Below are 25,494 nucleotides of genomic sequence, written 5' to 3' on the forward strand. Positions count from 1 at the left end.
AACAAGACAAATCTCATTCGCTTCATCTTCGTGGGACGGACTCTCAGTTGTCAGAATGTGCATAGATAGATTTACTCACAAGTGTGAAACATACATTTCTTACAAACGGGAAAATCTACTTAAGACTCTGGGATTTTAAGCTTGCAGTAGGCCGCGGCTGTAATTTCTACATTTGGAAACTTACTCTAGAAGTGGAAACTGGGAGTCCTCAGGTGTTGTGTTGGGAAAAGCGAGAAAGAACTCAGAACAAATGTGAAGGTCAAGGGTGTTCAAAAGAAAGGGGAGAGAAGAAGTTTAATTCTTCCACTGTCACTTTTTGCTGGTGAAAGTCATGCTCCACTGTTGTTCCTCTAGCCATGTTACCATGTTTTCAGATGTTAACACAACTGGGTAGCCTATTGGGGCTCTCCTGAGGTGGCACATAGACCTTGGTACAGGAGGCCCAGAGGGCATATGTGGCTAGAGGATGGCATAGGAGTGTGGTAAGAGGGACTTTCAAAAGCAGGAGTGAGAGAGGGCGATTGTGTGATCCCAACTAGCCCCTAGCAAAAAAGGTTAAACTAGGTGCCTTCCTGTTCGGAGAACTAGCACCTTAGAAGACCTATATGCCAAAGTTTGTGCTTGCTTCAGTCAAAATAGCTCCAGTTACACACATGAATCACTGCTTCCATTTTATGAAAGCACAAACATTCCTCCATTAAATGGAAATGCAGTGCTTAGTCTTATCTATGTGCACATGTTTGCTTTAAATTTGCAATCCACAACTGATTGTAAAGTCCAATAAGTGGATGGCATGCTAATAAGTCTAATCAAGTCGACTACAGTGAGTTTGAATTATAGAATACCCTAGTGCCAATGTGTGATGCTTGTTGTTTAGTGAAGATGCTGTTAAGTAGTCATACAGAGCCAAAGGTAGCACATGGGACAATGGGTGATTGGGTATGTTTCCATTTAGACAGGGATACATGGAAATGGAGGTGCATGCAGTTGCCACGATACCTCAAGAAATTGGTACCTGGAAATAAATGCTGCACTCAATTTGTGCTGGTGCATGCCAATGGGCAGTATTGATACTTCTATCTTTGGGACTGTTTTTTTGGGGTTGCAGCTTGCTCAGCTCACAAAGTCCAAAGAGATTCATTATTAACTTGATTTCAAAGTATACACTGCAAAACCTACCTTGATCTCCAGAGCAAAGAGCAGACTCTGTTAATACCCTTCTGGGACATGTGGATTGAGTATTGGGCACCTACAAACATTGACATATATTTAATGAAATTGACTCCAAATTTAAGTCCCTTGGCTGAAGACCGACCTCATTTTTTGCCAACTCTACAAATTTGGGATCTATTTTTAGCAATATACTTTTCCTATGTTCCACTGACAGGGCAGCGTTTGCATTCCTTAAAAGATAAACCATCTGTTGAACCCATTGTCGAAGATCCTCAACATCCACCACTTGCTTATTTACATTCGCTGCCTCTACTATATCAAAAATCTTAATCAGTGGTCCAACAACATCTATAAGGTGGTCCTGGCACATTTTCAATCCTCTGTATAATCCCTTATGGGGGTCTCACACTTCTTTACCAATAAATGCCAGGATCTTAGGATCCAACTCTGGTCTTTTTCTGTGGCTGCAGCAAAGTTGTGGAATTGTCTTCCACAAGTTATTAGTGACCTACAGGAACACAATAGTTTCCAGAAAACATTGAAGACCTAGCTCTTTACTCTGTGATTGGTGGTACTTGACTTGATGAGTTCTTTCCTTCTTTGGAACTCCCCCCCTTGTTAGCGCCTTGACACCTTTGGGTAACTGTGAGCTTTATAACTTTTTATCATTTCATTTTTTTCATTTCATTTCATTTTATATTGCCAAACCTTTATCCTCTAAAGAAGGTCTAGGAAACTCAGCTAGGGCACTAAGACCTCAAGATGACCCTGACCGCCTTAGGAATCTGTTTTCTCAGCCATGCATGAACATAATTACCTACATGCTCCACATGTGACCACTCTGATGAAAGAGGATGCCTTATATGGAATGGATCAAATATTGAATCCCCCATGGGGTCCAATAAACCATCATTAGAAGTATCCTTCTCCTTCTCCCTAGGATCTTTAATTTTAACAATTCCATCACTATCCGATTCAATTGATTCAAAATCAGAAGAGCAGGTTAGTTCGACTTCGGCACTACCCGAAGATTTGTCACAATGTACCACTGAATGTTTATAACCTTTCAACACATTTTTAATTTCTTTGCGTGGGAATTTTATACTGCCCACCATGAGTGTCCCTAACACTCCCTTGGCTCGTGGACGCACAGGCTCCATATTGTGCCACTGCAGATTTCCGGAATTTAGCTGGTGTAAACTCCTCAGATAGATGCTTCTTCTTTTTTGACACCTTGCCTTGTTTAAAATTCTGGGCGGTTTCACCCGCAGACCACAATGTTCCTCTTAAGTGCCAACCTTGTAATCTTTTCTCCATTTTAGAACTTAAATCTCAAGAGAAATTCTTTCAAGAACTATCTTTAACCTTTCCTCCAGCATAACCATTTCACCTGCATAAGACCTGTCTTCACTCCTATTACCAATAGTTCAAAATAAAAATCAAATAACTAAAAATAATACCTGCAGATCACAATACCAACTCATATAAACAAATACCTACACTCAACGGAAACACCTGATCACCCACTGACAGCTCTACCAGTTACAAACAATGAGAGTCACCTCAGCTGTAACTGTCATTAACAACTGTCATAGTGAACTCCTTGAAACCCAAGTAGGAAATTAATTGTATCCTAATCTGTTAAAATGGTCACCAAAACGACTTTCAACCAATGAAAATGAACTTTACCTTCATAGTCCTTCCTTATTTTCCATTATTATTATCATGAAGCATTTAAAATGGAGCCCACACCCTCTCACACAATATGGTAATTAAAACTGCTGGCACGCGTAGACAATCTGTTGCCCAGCACGTGCGGTATAGCTTAGATCCTGCAAGTGTTGTGAGAATGGCAGACAAAAGGCCCCTGGCATGACCAAGAGCCGCATGGCCTGTGCAAGTACACAGCGCATAGAGCTGGCAGCGTCAGCCAAAGAACAGCTGATGCGAGCACCCTTCACAGCCAAGAACAGCACAATCAGCACAAGATCATGGAACAAAGGGCTGCCAGAGAGACAAACCGCCCGCTCTACAAGATAGAAATCACATTTTGTGATACCCTAAAGCCCTTTGTACATAGGAAAAGGCTGTTTTGCATTTTTTTATGTGGCGAAATTGCGATTCATCCTGTTAAGCAATTTAAAAGGCATTTGTACATCTGGCCTTTAGTTCTTTGATGGAGCTACTGTGTGTGGTAGCAATAAATAATGATGCATAATGTTAGCCCATGGGTCTTGCCATATATATATATATTACTTATCCACTCAGCGATACCTTCCTAGCTCCAGATCGCCAGAGGTGTCTCCGCGTCTATAACTCCTCACTTCTTTTCCAAAAGAAGACAGGCACTCTCTTGTCTGTGCCCATCTCCTACCCCTTCCTTCTGTCTTCCATGTTCCTTTGTGCATGCCCTTGCTTACCAACCATAGCTGTTGTGCTTCCACTAACCCTCCTGCTTGTCATGCATGGTATTCTATGATGCCATAGCCCCTCTCACCTGCCCTGCATAGTCAGCTTGCTGCCTCTGACCCCCTCCCTCCTTGCTGCCATTGTCTGTGGGTATGGTATTAAAGACTCACTGTTGCCCTTTGTGTTTTGTTGTGCTTCCAGTGCCCATCCTGCTTGCCTTCCATGGTTAGCTTGCTGTTTCTGCCCCCTTGAGTCCTGCCCTCTGTTTTCCATATCCAGGCCCCTATTCCTTCCCACCTGCCTTATCTGGTCTACCCCTGCCCCTACACCTGTCCTTCATCAAATATGGTCAGCTTGGTGTCCTTGCCTCTTCCCCCTCTGCTCTGTGTTGTCCAAGTGCATCGCCATATCCCCTCCCTATTGGTTTCAATGGTCTGTTGTGCTGCACTGCCATCCTTGCTTGCCCTGTGTGGTATATTCTGCTGCTGCAACCACTGACACCTACCCAGTAAGGTCAGTTTGATGCTCCTGCCCATCTCCTTTCCGCCCTCTGTTATCAGAGTCGTTGCCCCTACTCCATTCCTCGTACCCTCCATTATCCAATGTACCACAGTTGTCAAAATTTTTAACTTGGTAAGAGGGAGATTTTGAAGGAAAAAAACAGGAATTGATGTTCTCTATTGATTACAGTGAAAAAGAGGATATTTTAGGCAAGAGACAGATAAAATAAATTGCATTTTGGGCTTAAAAACCATGGGAGTCTCCTGCCTGAACGGTCTGTTGGAATGTATGGATGTACTTCCACGGCCTCTTCCTTATACCCTCAATGGTCTGTATATTTCCACAGCCTCTCTTGCCTGTTCTGCATGGTTGGTTTGATGCACCCCACCCCTTTCCCCTGCCCTCCATGGTCCATTCTGCTGTCACTACCCCTCCCTCTTGCCCAGCATGGTCAACTAGTTGCCGTTGCACCCTCGTCCCTGCCCTTGATTATCCAAACCCATAGCCTTACCTCTGCCTCCCCAAATGAACAACTAGATTGCTAAAATTCTATATTTATTATAAAAGTGTGGCACGCCTGATGTAATCAAGACTATAATACCTAAAGCATTTCCTTTAGAAATTATAAAAATTAGAGCGTCTTATTCCCAAACAAATTATGATTAGTGCTCTAAAAAACTAAAATGAGAACATATCTTTTAAATTCTCAAACAGTGACAAAGCACTTTTAAATTATTTGCTACCTTGATGTGTTTTATACAGTTGATCACTTGGCACTAAGTTACACTTAGGGGAGAGAGTGTGATGTTACAGCGAGAGCTGCTTTGCAACTGGTGAACCAGGTTCGAGTTTCAGTGTCAGTTTGATAGCCTGTGATTCTGGGCAAATCACTCATCCTGCCCATGAATGTGCCTTTGTTTATGTAACTGATGCTCATTTGAAGCACTCCAATATCTATGGGTCAAGTGAGCACTATATATAACTGCAAAAAAACAGTGTTTTGCACACTACTGTCAATGGGCTATACTTGGGTTGTATTTGGGTGATATTTGTCCTACATATATTTCTCTGGTGGCCATCTTGGAAGACCTAATTGTTATGAAGCCCCCTAATCTCTTCATTTACTGCAGTATCCTCAGTAGAAAACAATTTAAGGTTTTCCACTTAGATTCAATCAAGGTGGTGTTCAGATGTGTCACACTTTTGGCCTCAATTCAGAATTCTAGTACTCTAGTTGCTCATCAGAACATTGTAGTAAAGCTGCTGATCACCAGGGAGTTAACTTGCAATTGCTGCTGGTGTTGAAAGTGCATGTTTGAGTGTGCATGTCAGAATGTTATAATGAACTAGAAGGGGAGGATATTTGAGAACTCACTTAAATGTGTCCTAATTCTTCTTTCTATAGCACTAACCATAATTTCTATGACTAAATCAATCCCCTCGTTTTGCTCTTTTCTAAATTAAATGTTTTAAGTTTTACCAGTCAGATTCCATCAAGATGGCCTCAGGCGAGCAACACTTTTGTCGTAAGTAAGTCTGTTATCACTCTAGTTGTTCTTTAGAAAACTCTGAGGCTGTAGCAGAACACAAGGTAATCAACTTACAGACTGCTCCTGTTAGATGAACATAGTTTACTGAGAACGTCAGACTTCATTCACATATGGCTGAGAAAGATAATGTGAATTTACAGAAACTTTGTTCTTATTGTAGCTTCTAGAGCACGTTCAATAACCTCTATGTGAAAAACAGGAGAAAACACTTTTCTCTCAAACATGATTCATGAAATACCAGCATAAGGCTTTTTCACAAGGTAAAATCACATTAGAACACATCACAATTCCTAAAATTAGTATGGTACCATCAACAAATGATTTATATTGTAACTAAAATCTGTTATTGCCATTTTTGTGACCCTCAAAACCTGCCATTCACTACAATGCAATTCAATAGGGACCATGCCTCATAGTCCTGTGAGCACTGCCACAGCATGTTGTGGCCAGACAATAAAGTGGGGGATCCATTCCTTTTTAGGACACAGGGACCAAATCATTGAGTCTTGTAATGGCTGCCAAACCATATTGAGCAGGTTGTCAACAAACATTCAGGATTGGCACTTCTCTTTTAAATCAATCAGAGCATATCTGAACACCATGATCGAGATATACAAATGTATTTTTCTTTAATATCTCAAGAACTACTGAACAGATTTACACCAAATAACAAAAGGTCTCTTCTTGGAACAAGAGCTACCTTTCTGCCAAATTTGTATAATTCCATACAAAATGTCATACCTTAGTCCTGGTCAAAATCCATAAGGAATATTGCATGGGGAAAAAGCATTTTCTAACCCCCTTTTGTCTTGGCCCCAATTTGACGAATCACCCAAAAACTTTCAGGACAGCAGATGAACTGATTGTTGTACTAGTTTTAAAATCACATTCTAAACCCTTTCCTTTCAAACCTCATGGACCCTAGCAAGAATGCAACATAATTCACATTATTTGTCTTTCTCTGACTGTGAAGTGAAAGGAGTTTTGTAATCACCAATCTTCATGTTAAACAAATAAGCAGCAAAAGTCTTAGGGTGACATTTGTCCTCTTTCTTTGAAGCACTTACAAGCCACCAGTGAGTCATGGTCCACAATTTGAGAAGCACTGTTCTAGATTCTTCCATCATTGCTGCTGAAGGAGGTGAAATACTGTTTTTCAATTCCTATCCCCTGATATTAATCTGTCTTGCACCCTATCACTTTCAAGGATCACCAGTGTCTACTGTTTGTCTAATTTTCAAAGGACTAATGTCTTCTGTGAATGAGCAGCACAATAGTCAAGGCTCCAAGCCAAAAATAAAAGCACCCTTTCACATTGTAGTTACATCTCTCACTCAAATAACCAACTTGCAGGAGGAGCAGTGGTGGCACCCAATGCTCTGAGATGTGCCCATGCAGGAAATCAATGGTACCAGGGATAGATGTGAGGGAAGACCACCCAAAAAAAACTTTAAACCATGTAATTTACTTATTTTCATTTCTTTCTTTCTTTTTCATTACAAACTAAGCAATGGCTTCTGAGTAGGATGAATGGTCACAGTGAGATATGTAGATGAGGGGAATGTAGCCAGGAGTTCATAGACATGGACATAGGGGTGTAGGCTGATTGAACAACAATGTGATGACCGGCTTGAGAAGGGAATGAAAAAAAATAATTTTCGTGAAGTCCATTTGGCCCCACTATAAGGACCAGGAATTGGTGATTGAAGTTAAGAAATGCCATTACCAATCATTAATCAGTCCAGTAGATATGCATGTCAGAAGAATATTAAAAAGATACCAGATTGCAGCAGGCAAGCTGAAATATCGTAATAGTTTCAATCTCAATAGAATAAGACACTCTTATTCTCTCTCCTAAACATGAAATGATTACAAAATCATCTAATCAGATTTCTAAGTAAGGAATGAGGATGGTTTGAATGAAGTCTTACGTAAATTTGGAAATGCGAGAAATTGTCAGCATCATGAAGGCTTCAGTAAAAGTCCTCCAGAAAAAGTAATGTGTTTAACATAAAGCTTCATACTTGCAAGTATAAATGAAGCAGAGAGGTCTGTACCCCTCAAAGGCTAAGGAAATCTACTCTAACTTCTGATGGAGTGAACATTAGCTAGAACAAACAGGAGCTTTGGCAACAATCGTATCTCTTCCCACCCCACCAGGTACCAATAATTTCACTTTCCATCCCACAGAACTTGGACAGTTACTGCAACATTGAGCATCCCCCGTTCCTCTTACGTGATAGCTAGGAGGCTTCATCTGCTCACTGGGTCTTCACATTTCTTGCCAAGATTTCTCTGCTCAGGCATTGCTATAACTAAATGACTATAGACAACAATATTTCTTTATCTAATGCAACCTTGAGAAGACACCAGAAAAAGAACACGCTAAGTAAAATACATTTCAAGATTAAGGCCTTCAGTTAGGCTTACTTTAACTAAACATTTGGGCCCAAATTTAAGGATGATCTTTTGCCTTCTAACACCACATTAGGGTCATTTTTCTGATGGTAATGTGGTGTTAGAGTGCCAAAAACACTGTGATATCTTTGTGCTGCATTTTGCTTGTGCCATGCATAATGTACGCAAAGGGGGCGTTCTGGCACAAGGAGGCCAGGAAATCAACAAGATTTCACTGCGCCATTTTTAGTGTCATGTTTTAATGCCTGCTGAAAGCAGGCGTTAAAAGGACACACCCATTGGAATCAATGGGCCTCCTTGCACTTTGCTCCACTAGGGTCAGAACTTTTTACGCTAGTGGAGCAAAGCTCCACAATAGCATCAGAAATGTTGATGCTACCATTCCTAATACCGCCATGATGCACTGTATCTTAAATATGCGCACCCCTTGTGGCGTTAGAGGGTGCAGGGAGGTTAAGCGCCACTTTTCTTAAATCTGGGCCTTAGTGTGCATTTCAAATATATGATTATACATGCACACATATAACGTGCAAAATAAATGCAAAATATGAGTGAGTAAACACATGTTACTTTTGAAAATACAACTTAAACATTAGTGTACATACTTTTAAAGCTACAGTTTCTCAATACTTACATTTCATTAGTACATTTAAATTCTCACAGGCAAGGGGATAAGGGACATAAAGATGGTGGTATAGGAGTGCATGGGGATACATACACATAAGAGACAGAATAATATGGGGATATGGGCATAGTAATGTACAGTGGTGGCACCCCCGCCAGTATCAGCAGCTGCAAAACCTTTACTATAAAACAATAATAAACTAAGTTTATTATTGTTTTATTGTAAGAGGGGCAGGACCATGGGCTGTGACATGGGATTTGACAGAGATGGATGTATGTTTGGCCGGCTGTCTCAGGCTGGCCAAACACACATGCACACTGAGCTCTCTCCAACCCAGCACTGTGTTGCTGGGTTGGAGACAGAAGGCAGCGGTTCCCACTCTGCCTCGGAGCAGCAAGGCAGGGCACTCTGGCCAGTCCTATAGTGGCTTTCATGCTGCCAGCAGCATGAAAGCAGTGTTAGGATTGGCCGCAGGGCAGGATGGGAGCCTGTGCCTGCAAGTGGAGCCAGAAGAGCTGCACAGCGCGGTGCGATAATGTAAGGTACGTTTTTTTATTTTTTTATTTTAATGACCTGCTTTGTGTTTCACCGCCCCAGCTCACCACGTGCCGCCCCACCCCTTAACCACAGGGTGAGCTGCGACTCGTAGAGTATGAAAAGAGTGGCACATGAAGCAAGGTAACAAAAAGAGCAGATGGCTATACAATCTCAATTTCAATTTCATTATTAAGGTGCGTAGTTAATCAAAACCATTACACCATCCATAAAATTCGCTTATTTTGATTTTTTACAGTACATAGACTAAATACTGGTAGACGACAGAGGAAAATGTTTTCTAAAACCATATAGCCTATCACTTTGCTGTTATTATAATATGTGCACCGGTGCTTTGACTATAAAATATTATTTAAGATTCAGTACAAGTTAACTTTCCACTAAAACCCATATTGCCTATAACCCTAAAATAGATGTATATAAAGTGCACCTGTGGTTAGACTATATTTCATAAAGATTGTGATTCCTATAATATTTACAATAATAAAAAAATAGGATATCCAGATATTTTTGAGAACAGTTAACATACTATAAAAAGATTCATTCCTCTCCCTTACTTAAATTCATCCTATTTTGGGCATTCATTTTTTTAGTTGTAAGGCATAAAAATGTTGTTAATCTCGCATTCAAAATAATATCAGATTATCTAAGACTAGTGATCACTGCTTGCCTATATGTGCGTACACCTCTCTGTTTAAAAGCATCTTTCAGGAGTTTTCTACGCTCTTTCAATAAACCCTGACATGTACAGACCAGGTGGATGAATTTCTCCATCCCGACCAAACAGGGAACAATGGTAATTTAAACCAGAACGTTCCTAGGGACTATATTGGAACGACGTGGAAGAAGGCTGAATCGATCTCTGATAAATTAGTCTTTTTCTTTCGTTGACCAGCCCGATTCCAGATGTGACTGGTATTTTAGGGTTTTATACTCATTTAATTTAACCCATGAATGAGATCTACCCGCAAGAAGACCCTTATTCATAATTAAGGACTTAATCTTCATAATAAGATTAATGATTTTTTTAAATGCATCAAGTGGAGGATTCTCATCCAACAGTGAGCGGACCCCCAAATCATCTTGAGCTTGATTTAAATATAGCCGGGATGGAACCCTTAAATTCAGACTCATCTCCTTCCAGAGTGCCTGACATAAACTGATTTCCTTTCGCTTGTTCTACATGTTTCCAAATTTTAATGTAGGTACCCTTTCTTGCTAAAATTTGGTTCAAATATCCAAACTCTAGCCTGATTTGGGCATGAGATGCATTCGCCGGAACATGAAACAGGGACCTAAACACTTGACTAACTATCCCATTCAGAATTACAGCATCTCTTCCTCGCAAGGCTTCACTTCCATAAGTGATACTGGGCAGTTTGGGTCCTTGAAGGAGCCACTTGTACGTTTTGTGTATTTTTTTGCTTACTTCCATAATTTTTGTTTCCTCTCAATTATTATCATTCCATTCACGTCAGCAAAATCTGCCAGTTTGGTAATTAGTCGACACAATCCAACTTTGGGTTGGCTTAGAAGTGTTACGTCATCTGCGTAAAGCAAATTTGAAATACTTAAATCACCAACCTTTAGCAGGTGTGCATTAACATAATTTAGCACAGTGGTCAGGTCTGATACAAAAAGATTGAAAAGGTATGGCGCAAGCAAGCAGCCCTGCTTTAAACCTTGTTTAGTCTCAATTTTCCTATATAGGAAGGAACCATCCTCAACTTTCATCCTAATCCAGGTATCGATGTATAACAACTGTATAGCTTTTAATAACTGAGCAGGGATACCCCAGGTGGTTAACTTTGCCCATAAATGTCTGTGCTGTACCAGATTAAAGGCAAATTCAAAATCCACCAAGCATAAATACAGGGGTGGATTTTTTTATTTACATTGATCAATGATGATCGAAAGAGATAAAATGTTTATGGCGGTTCAAGGCACTTTAATAAAGCCTGAATGATTGACCAGGATTATATTATTTTCTGTTGCCCAGCTCTGAAGATCCTCTAAGAGTGAACTCGCACAATATGTTGCTTCAAAGTCTGTAAGAGTAATTAAACTGTAGTTTTCTGGGCAGGAGCGGTTTGCTCCTTTAAAAATCGAATAACTAATTGCAACCTTCCAGGAGCTTGCGATGGTTTCAAGCTCCAATGCACTATTAAAGACCACAGCCAACCTCTCTGCCCAGAAACCTGAGTTTGTTTTATATAAGGCATTTTGAATCCTGTTTGGGCCCTAGCACCTCCCTGCCTGCTCTTATTAATCAGTCTGGTAATCTGAGCAACAGAGAAAGTTAAATCTTTATCTTCCTTTCGGCATTTGCTTTTTGTATTAATTCCTTCTCCTGGGTAGTAAACCCCCACTTACCCCTTCCATACTGAGCACAGCTTCTTTATACTTGCTAACTCAATTAAAATGCTGAGTTAAAAAGTCATTCCAAGACGACTCAGAAATATCCGAACTAGTCAGAATTGTAGGAGTTTTATTTAAGTTATTTACCATCTTCCAAAACCCCTGTGAATTACATTTTTTTACTTAGGAATAAGACCTTTGCCCAAAAATCCTGCTTATTCTGTGATTTATATTCCCACATTTGTTTCCGATAAGAGCTAATAATGGTTTTCAAGTCACTTTGTATGTGAAGATCTGTTGGGTGCTTCTTAGCAAGTCTTAAAAGTCTGTTCCGCTTACTTCTCAATAAATCAATAAAAGCTGAGATTTTTATTTTAGTTTTATTTATTACCTTTTTAAATATATGACACTGATGGCTTTTTTGAAGATTTCAAGAGACAAACCTGATTGCAAACTTGTCTAGGAAAGCTGACCTTATGATTATTGGATCAACAGTTGACTCACCTCTACATTGATTAAGCCGTGCCATTGAGTTTGCACCTACAATATCCATTGAGTCTTCACGCCACCGAAGTTTTTCATAATTAATAGTAGTAATGTCCCTGGGAAGTGTAGCTGCAGGTTTATATCCAGGGAAACTATCATTAATCTCCGTTTTTTGTAGACCATGGTCCCTTATATCTATCCTTACAATATGATAACCAGTTACTAAATTTTGTAATGGCAAGGAAGTCACAGTGTAATCAATTAGAGATTGTTTTCCAGAGGCATAACAAGTTACTGAAGGGGGGATATCTAAATTCCCGGAGGGGCTCTGTGGAAACTGAGAGCACTTTCGGATCCTCACCTGGCTAGGGCAGTCCAATAGGTTAGCTTGAAGTGGAGCACTACTTCTGAAAGCTCTTTCACCTTGAGACAATGAACTCATGTCATTATCCAAAACAGTGGCCTGCTGTGCTTGTGCCTGTGCCGTAACCTCGGGAAGAGGTGAGTCACTAACTTTAATACCTTTAGGCAAACATTTATTTAAACTAGGGGACATTCTGGCAAACTCTACCTGGGCCCACACTGTCGATGGCATGAGGGGTAATCAGCAGTTTTATACTACTACATCTTTGACCACCCTCCAAAGACCATTTGTTTTTTATCGTCTCTGCAGTTTCCGTAGCCTTCTTTATGATAACATTCACCTCTAAGGGGATCAAACCTCTATTTTCTGTGAGGCCTTTAAGCATATCTCCTATTTAGAAAGAGGAATCAGTAGGGGATAGAGATGGAGATCTTAAGGCACACTTTTCATCTCTTCCCCTTCCATTTCCAATCCACTTTGACCCCCAGTTTTATAATCAAAATGACTTTCACTTATTATTGGGGTATTTAGATGATGTAGAGTCCCCTGGTCTTTAGAAATTGGAGAATCGATAAGCTAACCAGCTGCGCCTGCCGTCTCGCTCCACGCCACATCCGATCTATTATTGCCCCCCTTTTCATATACAAAGCTACTTTCCCTTTTTATTGGTGAAATAGGCTGTGGAAGGGCTGCTTGATCTCTAGCAGTAAAAAAAATTGCTTTGACTGGGTCCTGCAAAAAATCATATTTATATGGAGCTTTCAGTGATTTTCCAAACATACGCGCAAAATGGGAAATCAAAGTCTGGCACTCCTTCTCATTGTTTTTACACCTCCTGGCCTTTACTGATAACAAGGTTGGGGATTTCTGTTTCCTCTTTATTCTCTTTACTAGCGGGTGGACTGTCCTTTCCTTCCCTGAATGCATCTTCCCGGGTGGGGGATATTGCTTCAGTGGAATTCGTATTACAGGCTTTGTGAAGTCCTTAATTACTGGAATGCGCTGCCACATCTCAGCAGCTGAAGGGCACGAGTACGCACTGAAGGATGGTAATAATGGGGTAAGAAGGGGTAAAAGTGGTAGGAGGTTATCCCCACTGTGACCTCCCGGTCACAAGCTGCACCCGTTAAGATGAGTCGCTTCTGCAACCTCAGACACTTGTCCTAAGCCACATTGCACTTGACGCCCTTAGAGCCCCTTTTATACCCACAACTAGTTCCTAATGTTCCTAATGTGCGTGCACTGCCTAGTCCTCACCAACCTCACCCTTGCCCCTGGTAGGCCGGTGACAATATGGAGGCAGTATGGTGGCAATCAGGCAGTCTTGCATTGCTAGAAGCCAGAGGGTGGCCACTGGGAAGCCGGGGGGAAGGAATGATCAAGGGGGTCCTGCAGAGCTCAATGAAGCGACCAGGTGAACCCGGTACCCCGGCAACCCGACACCCCTCTTTTACACCTCCTCCACATCTCCCTTTGAGCACCTCCCTCGCCAGACCCAGGGGTCCTCACTGCCTTCACGATGTGGTACTCACAGGGCTCCCGGTGCTCTTCTAGTGTGTAGCCTCGGGTCTGTGATCTTTATTTTCACCCCGCGCCTCCTCCTCAGCTGTGCCGGGGCAAACTTCCTTGGTGCTCGTCCCTCAGTTCCCCGCCCCATGTCCTCGTCACACTTCGGGAACTGCGAGCAAACCTCCACCGCCTCCACCTTCTCAGTGGGTGATCACCGCCCCACGTCACTGCGTCTATTGCTCCTACGACTTGTTCAATGCTGAAAGTGAAAATCCTATTGCGAATAAAGTCTAGAATGGCTATACAAGAGACTGTAAACAGGAGCATAGAGGCAGGAAATCAGGAACAAAAGGGGACAGAGTTGAATGGGGATTTTTACAGGTGAATACAAGAACAGATGACCAGGGAAAACGATGCACACTTGGGTGATTACCAGGACACGATGGCAGAGGAACAGAAACAGAGGTGATAAGAGGAAGGAAGGATGGGGCATATTTAACAAATATTCACACAACGTAATGCAGCAGGCTACCTTGCTGGCCTGAGCTGCGTGAAAGCACAGGAATGTGCAGTATGTAACCTTATACAGTGTATTCCTGCCCTCTGCCTTCGCTGGTGTGCAAACTGTTGCCTGCGTTGTATGCAGTATAGTTTTTAGGCAGAAAGGGTCATCTTCTTGCACAAAAACAATCCTCAGAGGCATTTTCCTCTTTCTACTTGTACTGCATAATGCAGTACCCATGGAAAAAGGAAGTAACAAGGAGAAATACAGATATTTCTCTTAGTTGCACCGCTGGTGGGGAGGTGTTAAATTCCCACAGCTATCAGTGTTGGTAATCTGGGAATGTGTCAGAATGCATTGGTGGATGCATGAGAATACCCTCACTTCACCCATGGTACGCCTCCCTGCTGCAGTGTACCACAAGGCAGCAACTTGTGCTGCCTTGTGATACTATAGATATATCAAGCCACACAGGGCCAAGCAAGGTGTTCTTGCATGGCCTGGTAAATATCATTATAGGTTTTGGGTCACCCTACGTCCCCTTGCATGGTGCAATGGCGACGCAAAACATTTCATACATTTGAATCAATGTGTTTATATGTACCATATCAATTCACATGTACCTGCTTAACAAAACAGACAAATGCATGCATGTATGAAGAGAGAATCATATGCAATACATGCATATATGTACGGTTATATTTTTGAGTATTGAATATTGTGTAGTAGTGCAATGTGTAAATCATCATGCCTTATGCAACACGATGTTATCTAAAGTATGCTCTTGTTGAGACGATACATAATTTTCAGACAACAAACCTTTCCCTGCCAAATTCTGCTGACCTGATATTCTAAATCTGTGCAACATGGAAATTAATAAAAAAATTCTGTAGTAAATTATCGGGACGAAGGTCACAAGGATAAACATATCTTTATTGAAAGGGTCAATTCAAATATGGCATAGTTTCTCACATGTCATCTTGTTGTTTTAGAATGCGTAAGTGAATGCAATTCTACTCATTTTCCTTCCAAGCATATGTTTTGATGTCAGAAATATTTGGAGTTTTCGCAGCATCTATTTATAGCCATTGCGGTTTTCTTTCATTATTTGCGATATTGAATAGGAACCATTATGGCTGTGTTTTCCAACTGCCGTTATCGGACATGCTGAATGGAAGTTAGAAGACTGCATTTTGATGCTTCCCTTTGCCTCTTCGGTCATTGAGGTGCCATCTATCATGGTGACAGTAACCTCAGGGTTCGTTCAAATTATGGATGCGCACATACAAAGATTCTTGGCTGGGGGCTTCGCCACTTCTGTATATCCATGGAAGCCATTGGTGACCTGCAATATCTTCATTGTGCACAGCTGGGGTACTGTCTCCTGTGCATTACATTAGCTACTAAAGTGACACACAAATAATGACCACCCATTTATAATATTGGTAACCTACATTTATCATTAGATTCGTGTTCAGGACACATATTGTAATACGCTCAAGAGTAAGTCAATGCTAATATGTATTTATTCTTTGCCAGAAATACAAAGAGCATGAAAAGGAGGTCACAATAGAAGAAATAGATGGACTTCAACTTGTGAAAAAATTAGCAAAAGACATGGAGGAGATGTTTCATAAGAAGGCAGAAGCAGTCAGAGTAAGTCATTTTCTGTGTTATTATACAAAATCTTATAAAATGTGGTGCCACTTTATTTCAGTACTTTTTAAATATTTCACTTTCTAGTATCTACTTGTCGCCCATGTTTGGCATCCGCCGTCACATTATTCTGATATTTAATTACAAACTTCTTTCTCCCAAAAGGCAGAACATAACCATACACACTATAGCTTTTGGGAAATACAGGTAGATGGCCTGAGGAAGAACGAAACGTAATGACAGCCATTTTTGACAGGGTATCACAAATGATAAGCCAACAGACATGTAAATGATACCGCTTTCGGATTAGCAAATGTGGGCTTGCTAACTTCACTTGTTCATTTTTACATGAACATGCATTAATAAACTAATTTGTAAACTTTAATACCCATGTGAAAAGTGAATAATTACACAAAGTGAGAGGGCTGGAACACTCTCCCTGGTCTTTGAAATATTAGGAAGTAGAAGAGTTGGACGTGGCCCTCTCTTCAGAGTCACCCCCAAAAGTTTTACCTTCTCTCCTCCTATTAAAGAGTTTATTTTTGAGGGAATTAGTGCAGTGTGCACTTTACCACTGCTTACCAGTCCTACAGTGCTTGTGCTCTCTACCTAAACATGATAAATTTGGCCTACCCCTGACTGGCATATTGAATTTAATAATAGGTCACTTGAATCTAGTACTACATGTACCCAGGGGCTGTAAATCAAATGCTACTGGTGAGTCTGCAACTCTCACTGACTAGCATTAACGTAGCCCTTAAAACAAGGCTCAGGCCTGCCACTGCAGCATATAGTGCAGTTTTAAACTGCCATTTCGACCTGGCAAAATAGACCTTTTACCAGTCCAAAACCTAACCTTTTAATACATTTGTTACCCCTCAGGTAGGCCCTTAAGGCCCATGGGAAGGGTGCATTCTATTTAAAAATTATGACACTTGTTTATAAGTTGTATATGTCTTGGCAGTGAAAAACTTTAAACTTTGTTTTTCACTATTGTAAGGCTTACCTCTCCCATAGACTTACATTGTGTTGTTTTATAACATTAAATAAGTGTTGCTAACATTTGGTTGGAAACAGGTAGAAATTTAATCTTGGACTCAAATGAATTGTAATTTGAAATCCCATTTAATGATAAAGTAGGTTGTTTAAGTTGAAATTCTGAAAATGCTACCTTTAGAAATATGGCATTTTCGTGTCTTACATATTTGTTACTTCTGCCAATGTCCTCGGTCACATGGCTGTGACTGGCCCTGCAGCTTGCCTTGTGTACGCCTCCCAGCCAGTAAGACAAAGATGACAAAGGACCTCATTATGAGTTTGCAGAGAGCATTACCCCGTCCCAAACATGACGGACATACCGTGCGCCATTTTACAAGTTCCATAGGATATGATGGAACTTGTAATATGGCGGGAGGGATAGCCATCACGTTAGGGACGGAGTAATCACCACCACCAAACTTGTAATGAGGCCCTAAGTGTTTGCATAATAGGCCATCCTGCCAGGATGTCTGGCGACAGAGATATTTCCGCCCCACTTACACTTCAAAAGACTTGTTTCCAGCACACACAAAGAACCCTGACACCAGCCGTTTGTCACACCAGACTTCTTGGAGTCTTGATAGTTGAAGTGAAGAACTTTCCAGAATCAGGATTGGCACTTTTATAGGGAAGCTACCCACTCAAAGGCTGGCACCAGGTTTGAATATGGGACCGTCAGAACACCTCTTCAGTACACTCCTGGACCTACTGAAGACATCAGAATGACTGCCTTGACTCCCAGAGGACATTTGTGATGCTACCAGAGTATCTCTCTGCTGCTTTAAGTACTGTCTTGCTGCTTGAAGGAGACCTGGATCATCTCCTTGAAATCAGAATGGCTCCAAGGGTTAGTTGGCTGGCCTTCTGTCTGAGCTATAGAGACTTAACAAGCTCCTGAGTCCTTGTACCTTGTACCTCTCCTCTGCTGAAGTGAGCCTAAACCTCCAAAGTGGTGTCCCCAGGTCCTGGACACTTAGAAGTGGAGTTAAAGGTGCTTCTACTGCCTAGCTATAAAACTTGGGACTTAGAACATTTGTCACCGAAATCTTCCTGGAGAACTGACAGAAGGCTCGGATCTCCCCACCAGCCGACCCCCCCAAGATGCCCATTGCCTGACATTGTGGTACCTCCTGCTACAGTCTTTGCTACAGCAGAAGATCCTATTTAGTGGGACCTCTCAGCTACTGTACCTGGCCTTGTGAAGCTATCTTAGGATACAGCCTGCAGCTTCAGCCCGCTGGAGGTTTTTGACTCCCAAAAATTGAGATCTTCTTTGCCTAGAGATCAAGCTTTTCCTGCTTGGAGCTTTTTTCCGCCTTGGTCAATAGCTTCACTGACACTTCACCCAGTGACTCTCCAGTGATAACAACTCCTCTTCAGACACAGTCTGCTAACCTCGTACTGCTGAACTCTAGTTTCTTTCGGACTTTTGTTTTAGAAGTGTTCTATGTCCGAAGGTAAGCTAAGGCCGAGCCCAATCCCCTTGTATATCTGACATATGCTCCTTTGTGGTTGGCATTAACATTTGACTTTGGCTTAGTCTTTTATGACCAGATGGTCACTCTTGGCGCTTTGATCTTTTTGGCCCCATTTCACACTTTTTAGTTTTTACATCTATAACATGTTCTACTGACTGGATTGAATTTGTTTTGGAGTCATTTTGTTTATTGACATTTTCTCTAGTTTCTAAATTGGTTTGGAATTTTTCTTATGTTGTGTTTTCACTTTATTACTGTTTGTGAGCTACATAAATTCTTTACACATTGCCTCTTAGTTAAGTCTGACTGCTTTGCCCAAGCTACCAGAGGGTTACGCACATTGTAATTTAGTCATTTTGTGGTTCATTCTAACAAGGATTGGAGTTGTTGCTTAAGCAGAGCTTCCACCTCCCTCAACTAATAACCCAATTTCTTAAGGAAAGTTTCAGTGCATCAGTGGAATATAGGAAGAAGCAAGATTCCTGGCCTTAATGCGGTAATTCACTTAATGTGGGCTAGTGTATTACCTCATGTTTCTCTAATGTTAACACATTGAATAGTAATTTAACACTCTGGTGACCATATTTCTGTGCATACACTAGTTAGGAAGATTGTAGTAGTGGAACAGATATATCTTCCCTCACCTAGTTCTTCATTTATGTGTGTTATTATAAGAAAATTGATTATTACTTGGGGTGAGTGGCCGTTAGAGGTGTGCGGGGAGCTCCGCTGGACTGGTGGAGTTAACAGAGTGTTTGGAACTCCACTTGGAGTGAGGAGTTGTCCAAAAAAATCCTCTGGCCCGCCAGTGGAGCAGAGCTCACCAAGCAGCGCGCAATGGAGCAGAGGAGGGAGGCAGCCGCTGAGAGGACTCATCGCCGTCGGATGACGAGGAGAGGAGGACCCCCCCGGAAGACCCAGGCAAGTCTTTGTCTCTTTTGTTGTTGTTTGTGCACAATGGTGCACAAATAAGGACTGAAACCGAAGCTTTTGCTGCCTACTCCCATGGCCTGAATTCAGTACAGGCCTGTAGGCAGTGAAAGGTGCTGTTTCAGGCCTGTTGTGCACCGGCCTGCCCCATGTGTAGTTCACACAGGGCACGCCGGCGCACAACAGGCCTGGCAGCTTTTGCTGCCATTCATGACAGGTTAGTGCACAAGAGGTCTGAAACACCAGCTTTCACTGCCTACGGCCCCCCTGAATGCGCCCATCTTGGAAGCGCTAAGCATGGTCGGGCCTGGCTGAGCAGGCCTGACCCTGCTTAGTGCTTCTGAGATGGGTGCATTCAGGAGGACTCTGCAAGGCAAGGAACTCTGGCTTCACGGAATTCCAGGAAGTTTTTAACAACTCTGCGGAATTCCATGAGGCCGGACTCCGTTCACTACATCCCGGGCTAGTGGCAGTCCCCCACATTTAATAATTTCACTATTCTTGTTAGCATCAGTAAATCTTTCATTAATTCAAATCTGAAGTCAATTCTAGGTACCTATGGCACAGACCAGACAGTCTTAACTTAAAATGAATACAGCATTTATGATTACCAGCACATTCAAAAAGTTGAAAACACAACACAACAAAAGTCCCACGCCAATTTCCTGCACTTGGTAATTATCTAATGCAGAAAAATAACTTTTGTCCCCAAAAATATGTGCTGGTGGCCACCACTGGCAATCACTGGCTCAAATTAAACACTGGGTGTCACATTTATGCCTGGCACTAGCATCTCCCCAACTCTATGAAAAAACAAGAGAGCAGAATCATTCTTCCCCTGTGTAGAGCTCCTGTACCCATTCTGGAGGTGTGGCCAGAGAAATGAGCAAACTGTCCTATGTGGTTACTCAAAGCTGGTTCTGAAGGCAGCTCCTCTTCATATGTGACTAGCACCTGGCTAGCTAACAGGACAAAAGAAGGCACAGGCCTTGGTGTTAGCTACATCTACCTGTGACAGGGTGGACCTCTTTGAAGATAGTTAAGTTCCTGTTTACCGCCCAGAAGGTCATACTATCAGAGAAACACCTCCCCCTATCCAAGGCATTGGTTTCTGCTCTGGGAATAGGCTCACATATCATGAAGGAGCTATTCATCTCCTGGGTGACTGTTTAAAGCTCATGAAAATGGGCTTCTATAGATTTTAGGTAGATAAAATGTGATGTTTTAAATAGAAATCCAACTTTACCAATAATTGGATTTGTGATAAATATTGTAACAAGTCAAAAATGGAACTTTTTATCTGGTTGCTATGTGTAGATAACGTAATTTAATGTTTATATTACCTGCTAATGCTTTCCTATGGAACAGCTAACCCAGCCTCAGTAAAAACAACCTTTGGGCCTTTTCACTGTAGGGTCATGTTTTGTATTAAACCTTTCCATGTTCAACTCTTAAATACATTGCACCATGCCATACTGAACATTTAGGATTACTTAGGGGTTACCTAATAATATTTGAAAGGAAGGTTTAGGCCTTTTAAAAGGACCTATTTTGACAGTTCAAGATTTGCAGTTTTAAAACTGCACTGACATTGCTACAGTACTCGGCCATTAGTCCTGTTTTGCACTTTTACTCAAATGGTGGCACAATGTGTTCTGCAGTCCACTAGTGCCATTTAACTTACAGACCCTCAGTACATTCTGTACAGATCTATTTTCTTTCAGTGCCACCAGAGTTTCAAGTTAGAAGATTCCCTGAGGCTGAATTATTTTGTTTAGAGTCCACCTGTGCTTTATTAGCTACTGAAATATCAAGGTTATGGAAGTGCCTTTCTATAAAGGTGTGTAGAAATATATTGTCTGCATGTGAATTCTTGATACAAGTATGGATATACCAATCTGGTGGTTGGCATGCAAATGTCCTTTCAATCATGTAGTATCTTACATGACGTGTGATAGCCTTCTTCAGATTTTACATTTGGTGTTAACATGTGAGCTTTTTGACTGTGAGTATAGCCAGTGATTAGATACCAATTCTTCAGAAAAGAAACACATTTTATGCACAGCATTGAGACCCAGCAAAACCTGCTTGCAGCAAAGTGGCTTAATAGTTGTGTGGCCTGCACAAGTAGTAGGTCCACAATTTCCCCTTATGAGGAACCAAGCACCCCATTGTAGCACTTTACTTTGTCAGGGTAGCAAAGCAGAACAGTCCAAGGCCTACTCAGAGACTGTCCACTGGAAGGCAATAATAAAATGGAATGAATGATTGCCCAGTCAGTGTTTTCCCTTTATAACAGGAAAAAGTACATTTGTTGCACACACACTAAAGAATGCTACCCATTATTTTACAAATATATACATAGGCAGATTGACAACACCAAAGATGGCATTGAATAATCACTTTTGATTGCCTGAAGGGTCATACAAACACAAACACATAAGTTGAGTTTGATGACTGGGTCACAGGTTCAAGATCGACATAACACTTTAAAAACACCATCATTTTGTTCCTAAATTCAACAATCCATAATAACATTGTATAGAAACAGCTATTAAAGGTAATAAAGCATAGTCACCTTGATCAATAATTACTGTCAGCATTATCATATGAATAAAGCATTTTAAAATGAAACATATGTCTGTCTTTCATATACTTTCAAGCCACACACATGCAATCATAAAAACAACCCCTGGAGGGCACCACTTCCTGATCACATAAAATGTAACCATAGATTAGGCCTCTAGAGGTTGCTTCTCTTCCAATATCTTCCTTATACACCATAAAACAAGCCCCTTGAGGGCTTTGCACTTCAAGCTGTGGAGCAGAGGTCCAGCATTCGAAGTGCTTAAAAATTTATGTGAAAAGTCCCAGACGGTCAAGATTGTCTTGATCCCACAAACACAGGGTAATTACTGTTAAGAATTACTGCTGTAACTCCTACTGCCCCAACAACACTTAGTTTTTTTAGGGGTGGCCACGTACTCCTATGGCCACCATTAGAAGAAAACAAACACACGGATCAGCCTCTCCTGAGGCATTATGGAGTGCTCCTGTGACAAAGCAGTGAATAGTATAACAGGCGGTCTCTCGCTGTGCTGTCAGACCATTGTCTTTTATTCATTGTTTTATTTTTTTTCTGATGCTGCCCGGTCCCACCCGGGCACCACAAATGCCTCATTCTGTTGGGGGCATCTCAGGAAGTCCACCTTTGGCTGCCCCTGCTGTGTCGCAGCACTTGAAGCATCTCCTTCGCTGTCTGCAGGAGCTGGCAGCTCTTGTCCCCTGCCTGCTCCTGCGAGCAGGGAGATCTTGTCTGGTGGCCATTCGACTCCACCCAGACACAGGCACAAAGAGTGGGAGTCTGGATCACCACTGCTGGTGCCAGGGCCCAGAGTTATTATCCCAGGCCACTTCTTCTCCTGTCAGGGGAGTGTGATGCACTCCCCCTTCCTTAGCATAGACCCCTGGGTAGATGGGGGCCCAAGAGGGCAAAAGTGGAAATGGGAAGGGGGCCCCACACAAGCCCCCTCCCTCGAACACTTAAATAAATAAATCCTTCACCGACCCCCAGCTCTGGCCCACCACAGGGATATCTGTAGAAAATGTGGCAAAGCTCCACATGCTCCAGTTGGTAAAAAGATAAAAGGTTGTTGTTGTTCAAAATGTCATACCTCTGTCCCATTATTTCTATTTGGATGATTGCTGGCCCTATTTTACTCCTAGCCACTAGGAGCAATTTTAGAAACCTGCTCAACTCCATAGTGATTTAATTTATAGGGAGCTGGTTCTTCTGGCTCACTGTGCCAGCCATCCTCCTTGTCTTTATCTCTCGATGCAGAAGTCCAGGGCTTTCCAAGAACTGGTCCTCAGGAGGTGTTAGGAGGCCAGCCTCACTGGCCCTTGGGGTGACCCACTTGTTGTGGAGTCTACTGGGCAGAGACCTTAGTACTTTCTGGGCATCAGGGGATCCTCCTTCCAGTTGTCCATGGTGGCCCCAAGGTCCATCAACACAGAGCAGAAAAACACCCTTGGGCAAGAGATTTAAAGTGGAATTGAAGGTTCCAGAAGCCAGGCACCCCTGGCGAAACCTAGGGTGCCATGTTACCTCTTCACCCCTGTCCTAACCTTCCTGCACGGCAAGCTGGGACAGTTCAAGGTGGTGTCATCCAGCAACATCTTCTCTAGGGGTTTTAGTTCAGACCCTAACTGTGAAATCACTGCCAGGGCCTTCCTTACCAAATCTTCAAAGGGAAGTTCCCTTCTGTGTTAGATTCAGAGGTCTGGGCTCCCTCCATTATTCAATGGGCTTGGGCAGGCCCATCCCTACTACAGAGTGACAGCTGATTGCTTGATGCAGCCCCTTCAGCCCCACCATGTTCCTCCTCAAGAACTGAATGAGGCAGTGCTAATTGTACTCTTTGTGTAGGGAGGCCTTCGATCATTCTGCTGGAGAAAAATGCAATTAAACTGGCACAGCAGGGTGACAAACATCCTTGGCTCTGATCCTGAGCTGAGCCAAAGAAATATGACAGTTCTTGATGACCCATAAGTAGCACAGATATCTTGTTTGAACATGCAGATTTGATTTACTAGCACAGGTTATACTCTTTTTCGATATGTCACTGAACTTTGCATGTCAAGTGTAAGCAAAACTACATTCTAAAGCAGTTTGCCTAAATATGGATCATAAAGTATCACTACAGAGAAAACAATAAATCACACTGACTTTCCCTATTAGTATATGCTAACATTATAGGGCCTATCCAAGGTAAATATCTAATCCTGCAGAGTCCTGTCTCTGCCAGGCTGCCTTTGTGCAGTTATCAGGCTGTGCTCAACGGTAGTCTAACAGGTACAGCCCTCACATATGTGCACACACATGTGCACAGGTGTTCACATGTAAGCATCCAAGTTCCCCTTACCCTGCTGCACCGCAGCAGCCTTATCTAAAAAGGTGGACACTGGTAAACGTGTGCAGTCCATTTGCCATGTGATTACTGTGGGTAAGACACGTGTAATGAGAAACACCCAAAGGAAAAAAATCAAAAACTGAGTGATCTTAAAAGCACAAAATCTGGGCCTGCTAAATGCGAGCATCCCAATTGCAACATCACAATGGAAGGTGTTAGAAATAGTTTAAAAATAGAGTTAGCTCTGAAATGCATTTTTCATTCACTAGCAAGACACTCTTCAACACATGGCAAATTTCAACACTCATTTTAATGATATTTCCCAGCAGTTTCCACAGAAATTACTATTGTCACAAATATAGCTAACATTTTCTGAAAAAGACTTCAGTATGCCGTAAGCTGTGAGTTTATAATCCTGCAGACTACAGATAGCAGTGAATGCAACCCCGATAAGTTGCCTATGTATCACCAACACACCACTGTAAATCCACTCCAATAATATTGTTCAAATTTATCAACAATGTAGTAAAAGCCAGCACTAGATATTTCAGACAAAATAGCGCATTATCTCATGTAAAGTGAAACAGCCATATAGAAATACGATTAGGAAATTGAATATTTGGGTGATCATTCCAGGCCTGCACTTGACTTTATAGCTGTTAGATAACATAAGTGCTATCAGCTTTATACAGCAAATTGTAGGCCTTTTTACAATAGAGAACACAACAAGATTAAACACAAGATCTAGGCCTTAACTCTGCAGAACACTCAGAATTTAAATGAAGGCATACACACCGTCCTGGTTGACTGAATATGCTTCAGTAGATTACTCAATGTAAATATACCAATTGGCAGAGAATATTAATAAAAGTATCAATAAGCTACAATCATCTTTAAATACTCTTATTCTATTGGCTCAAGTGGCATTTGGAGAAGTAATTGTAATTCATGGTACAGAGGGCATGCAACACTGTTTTACATGAAATAAACAAATCGTAAAACCTATTCTGGACAATTGTTATCCCACAC

The 25,494-nt window shown here is 41.8% G+C and overlaps 1 protein-coding gene across 2 annotated transcripts in view; it reads left to right on the forward strand.

The window, feature by feature from the left end:
- CACNA2D3 (calcium voltage-gated channel auxiliary subunit alpha2delta 3) overlaps positions 1-25,494 on the forward strand; it is a 2,455,990-nt gene that overhangs the window by 474,178 nt on the left and 1,956,318 nt on the right. For both annotated transcript variants that reach the window (XM_069206447.1, XM_069206449.1), the window contains exon 3: positions 15,990-16,106. In XM_069206447.1, the coding sequence (XP_069062548.1) occupies positions 15,990-16,106 (117 nt within the window). The remainder of the gene's footprint in view (positions 1-15,989; positions 16,107-25,494) is intronic.

This window comes from Pleurodeles waltl, chromosome 9 (assembly GCF_031143425.1).
Source record: "Pleurodeles waltl isolate 20211129_DDA chromosome 9, aPleWal1.hap1.20221129, whole genome shotgun sequence".
Lineage (NCBI taxonomy): Eukaryota > Metazoa > Chordata > Amphibia > Caudata > Salamandridae > Pleurodeles > Pleurodeles waltl.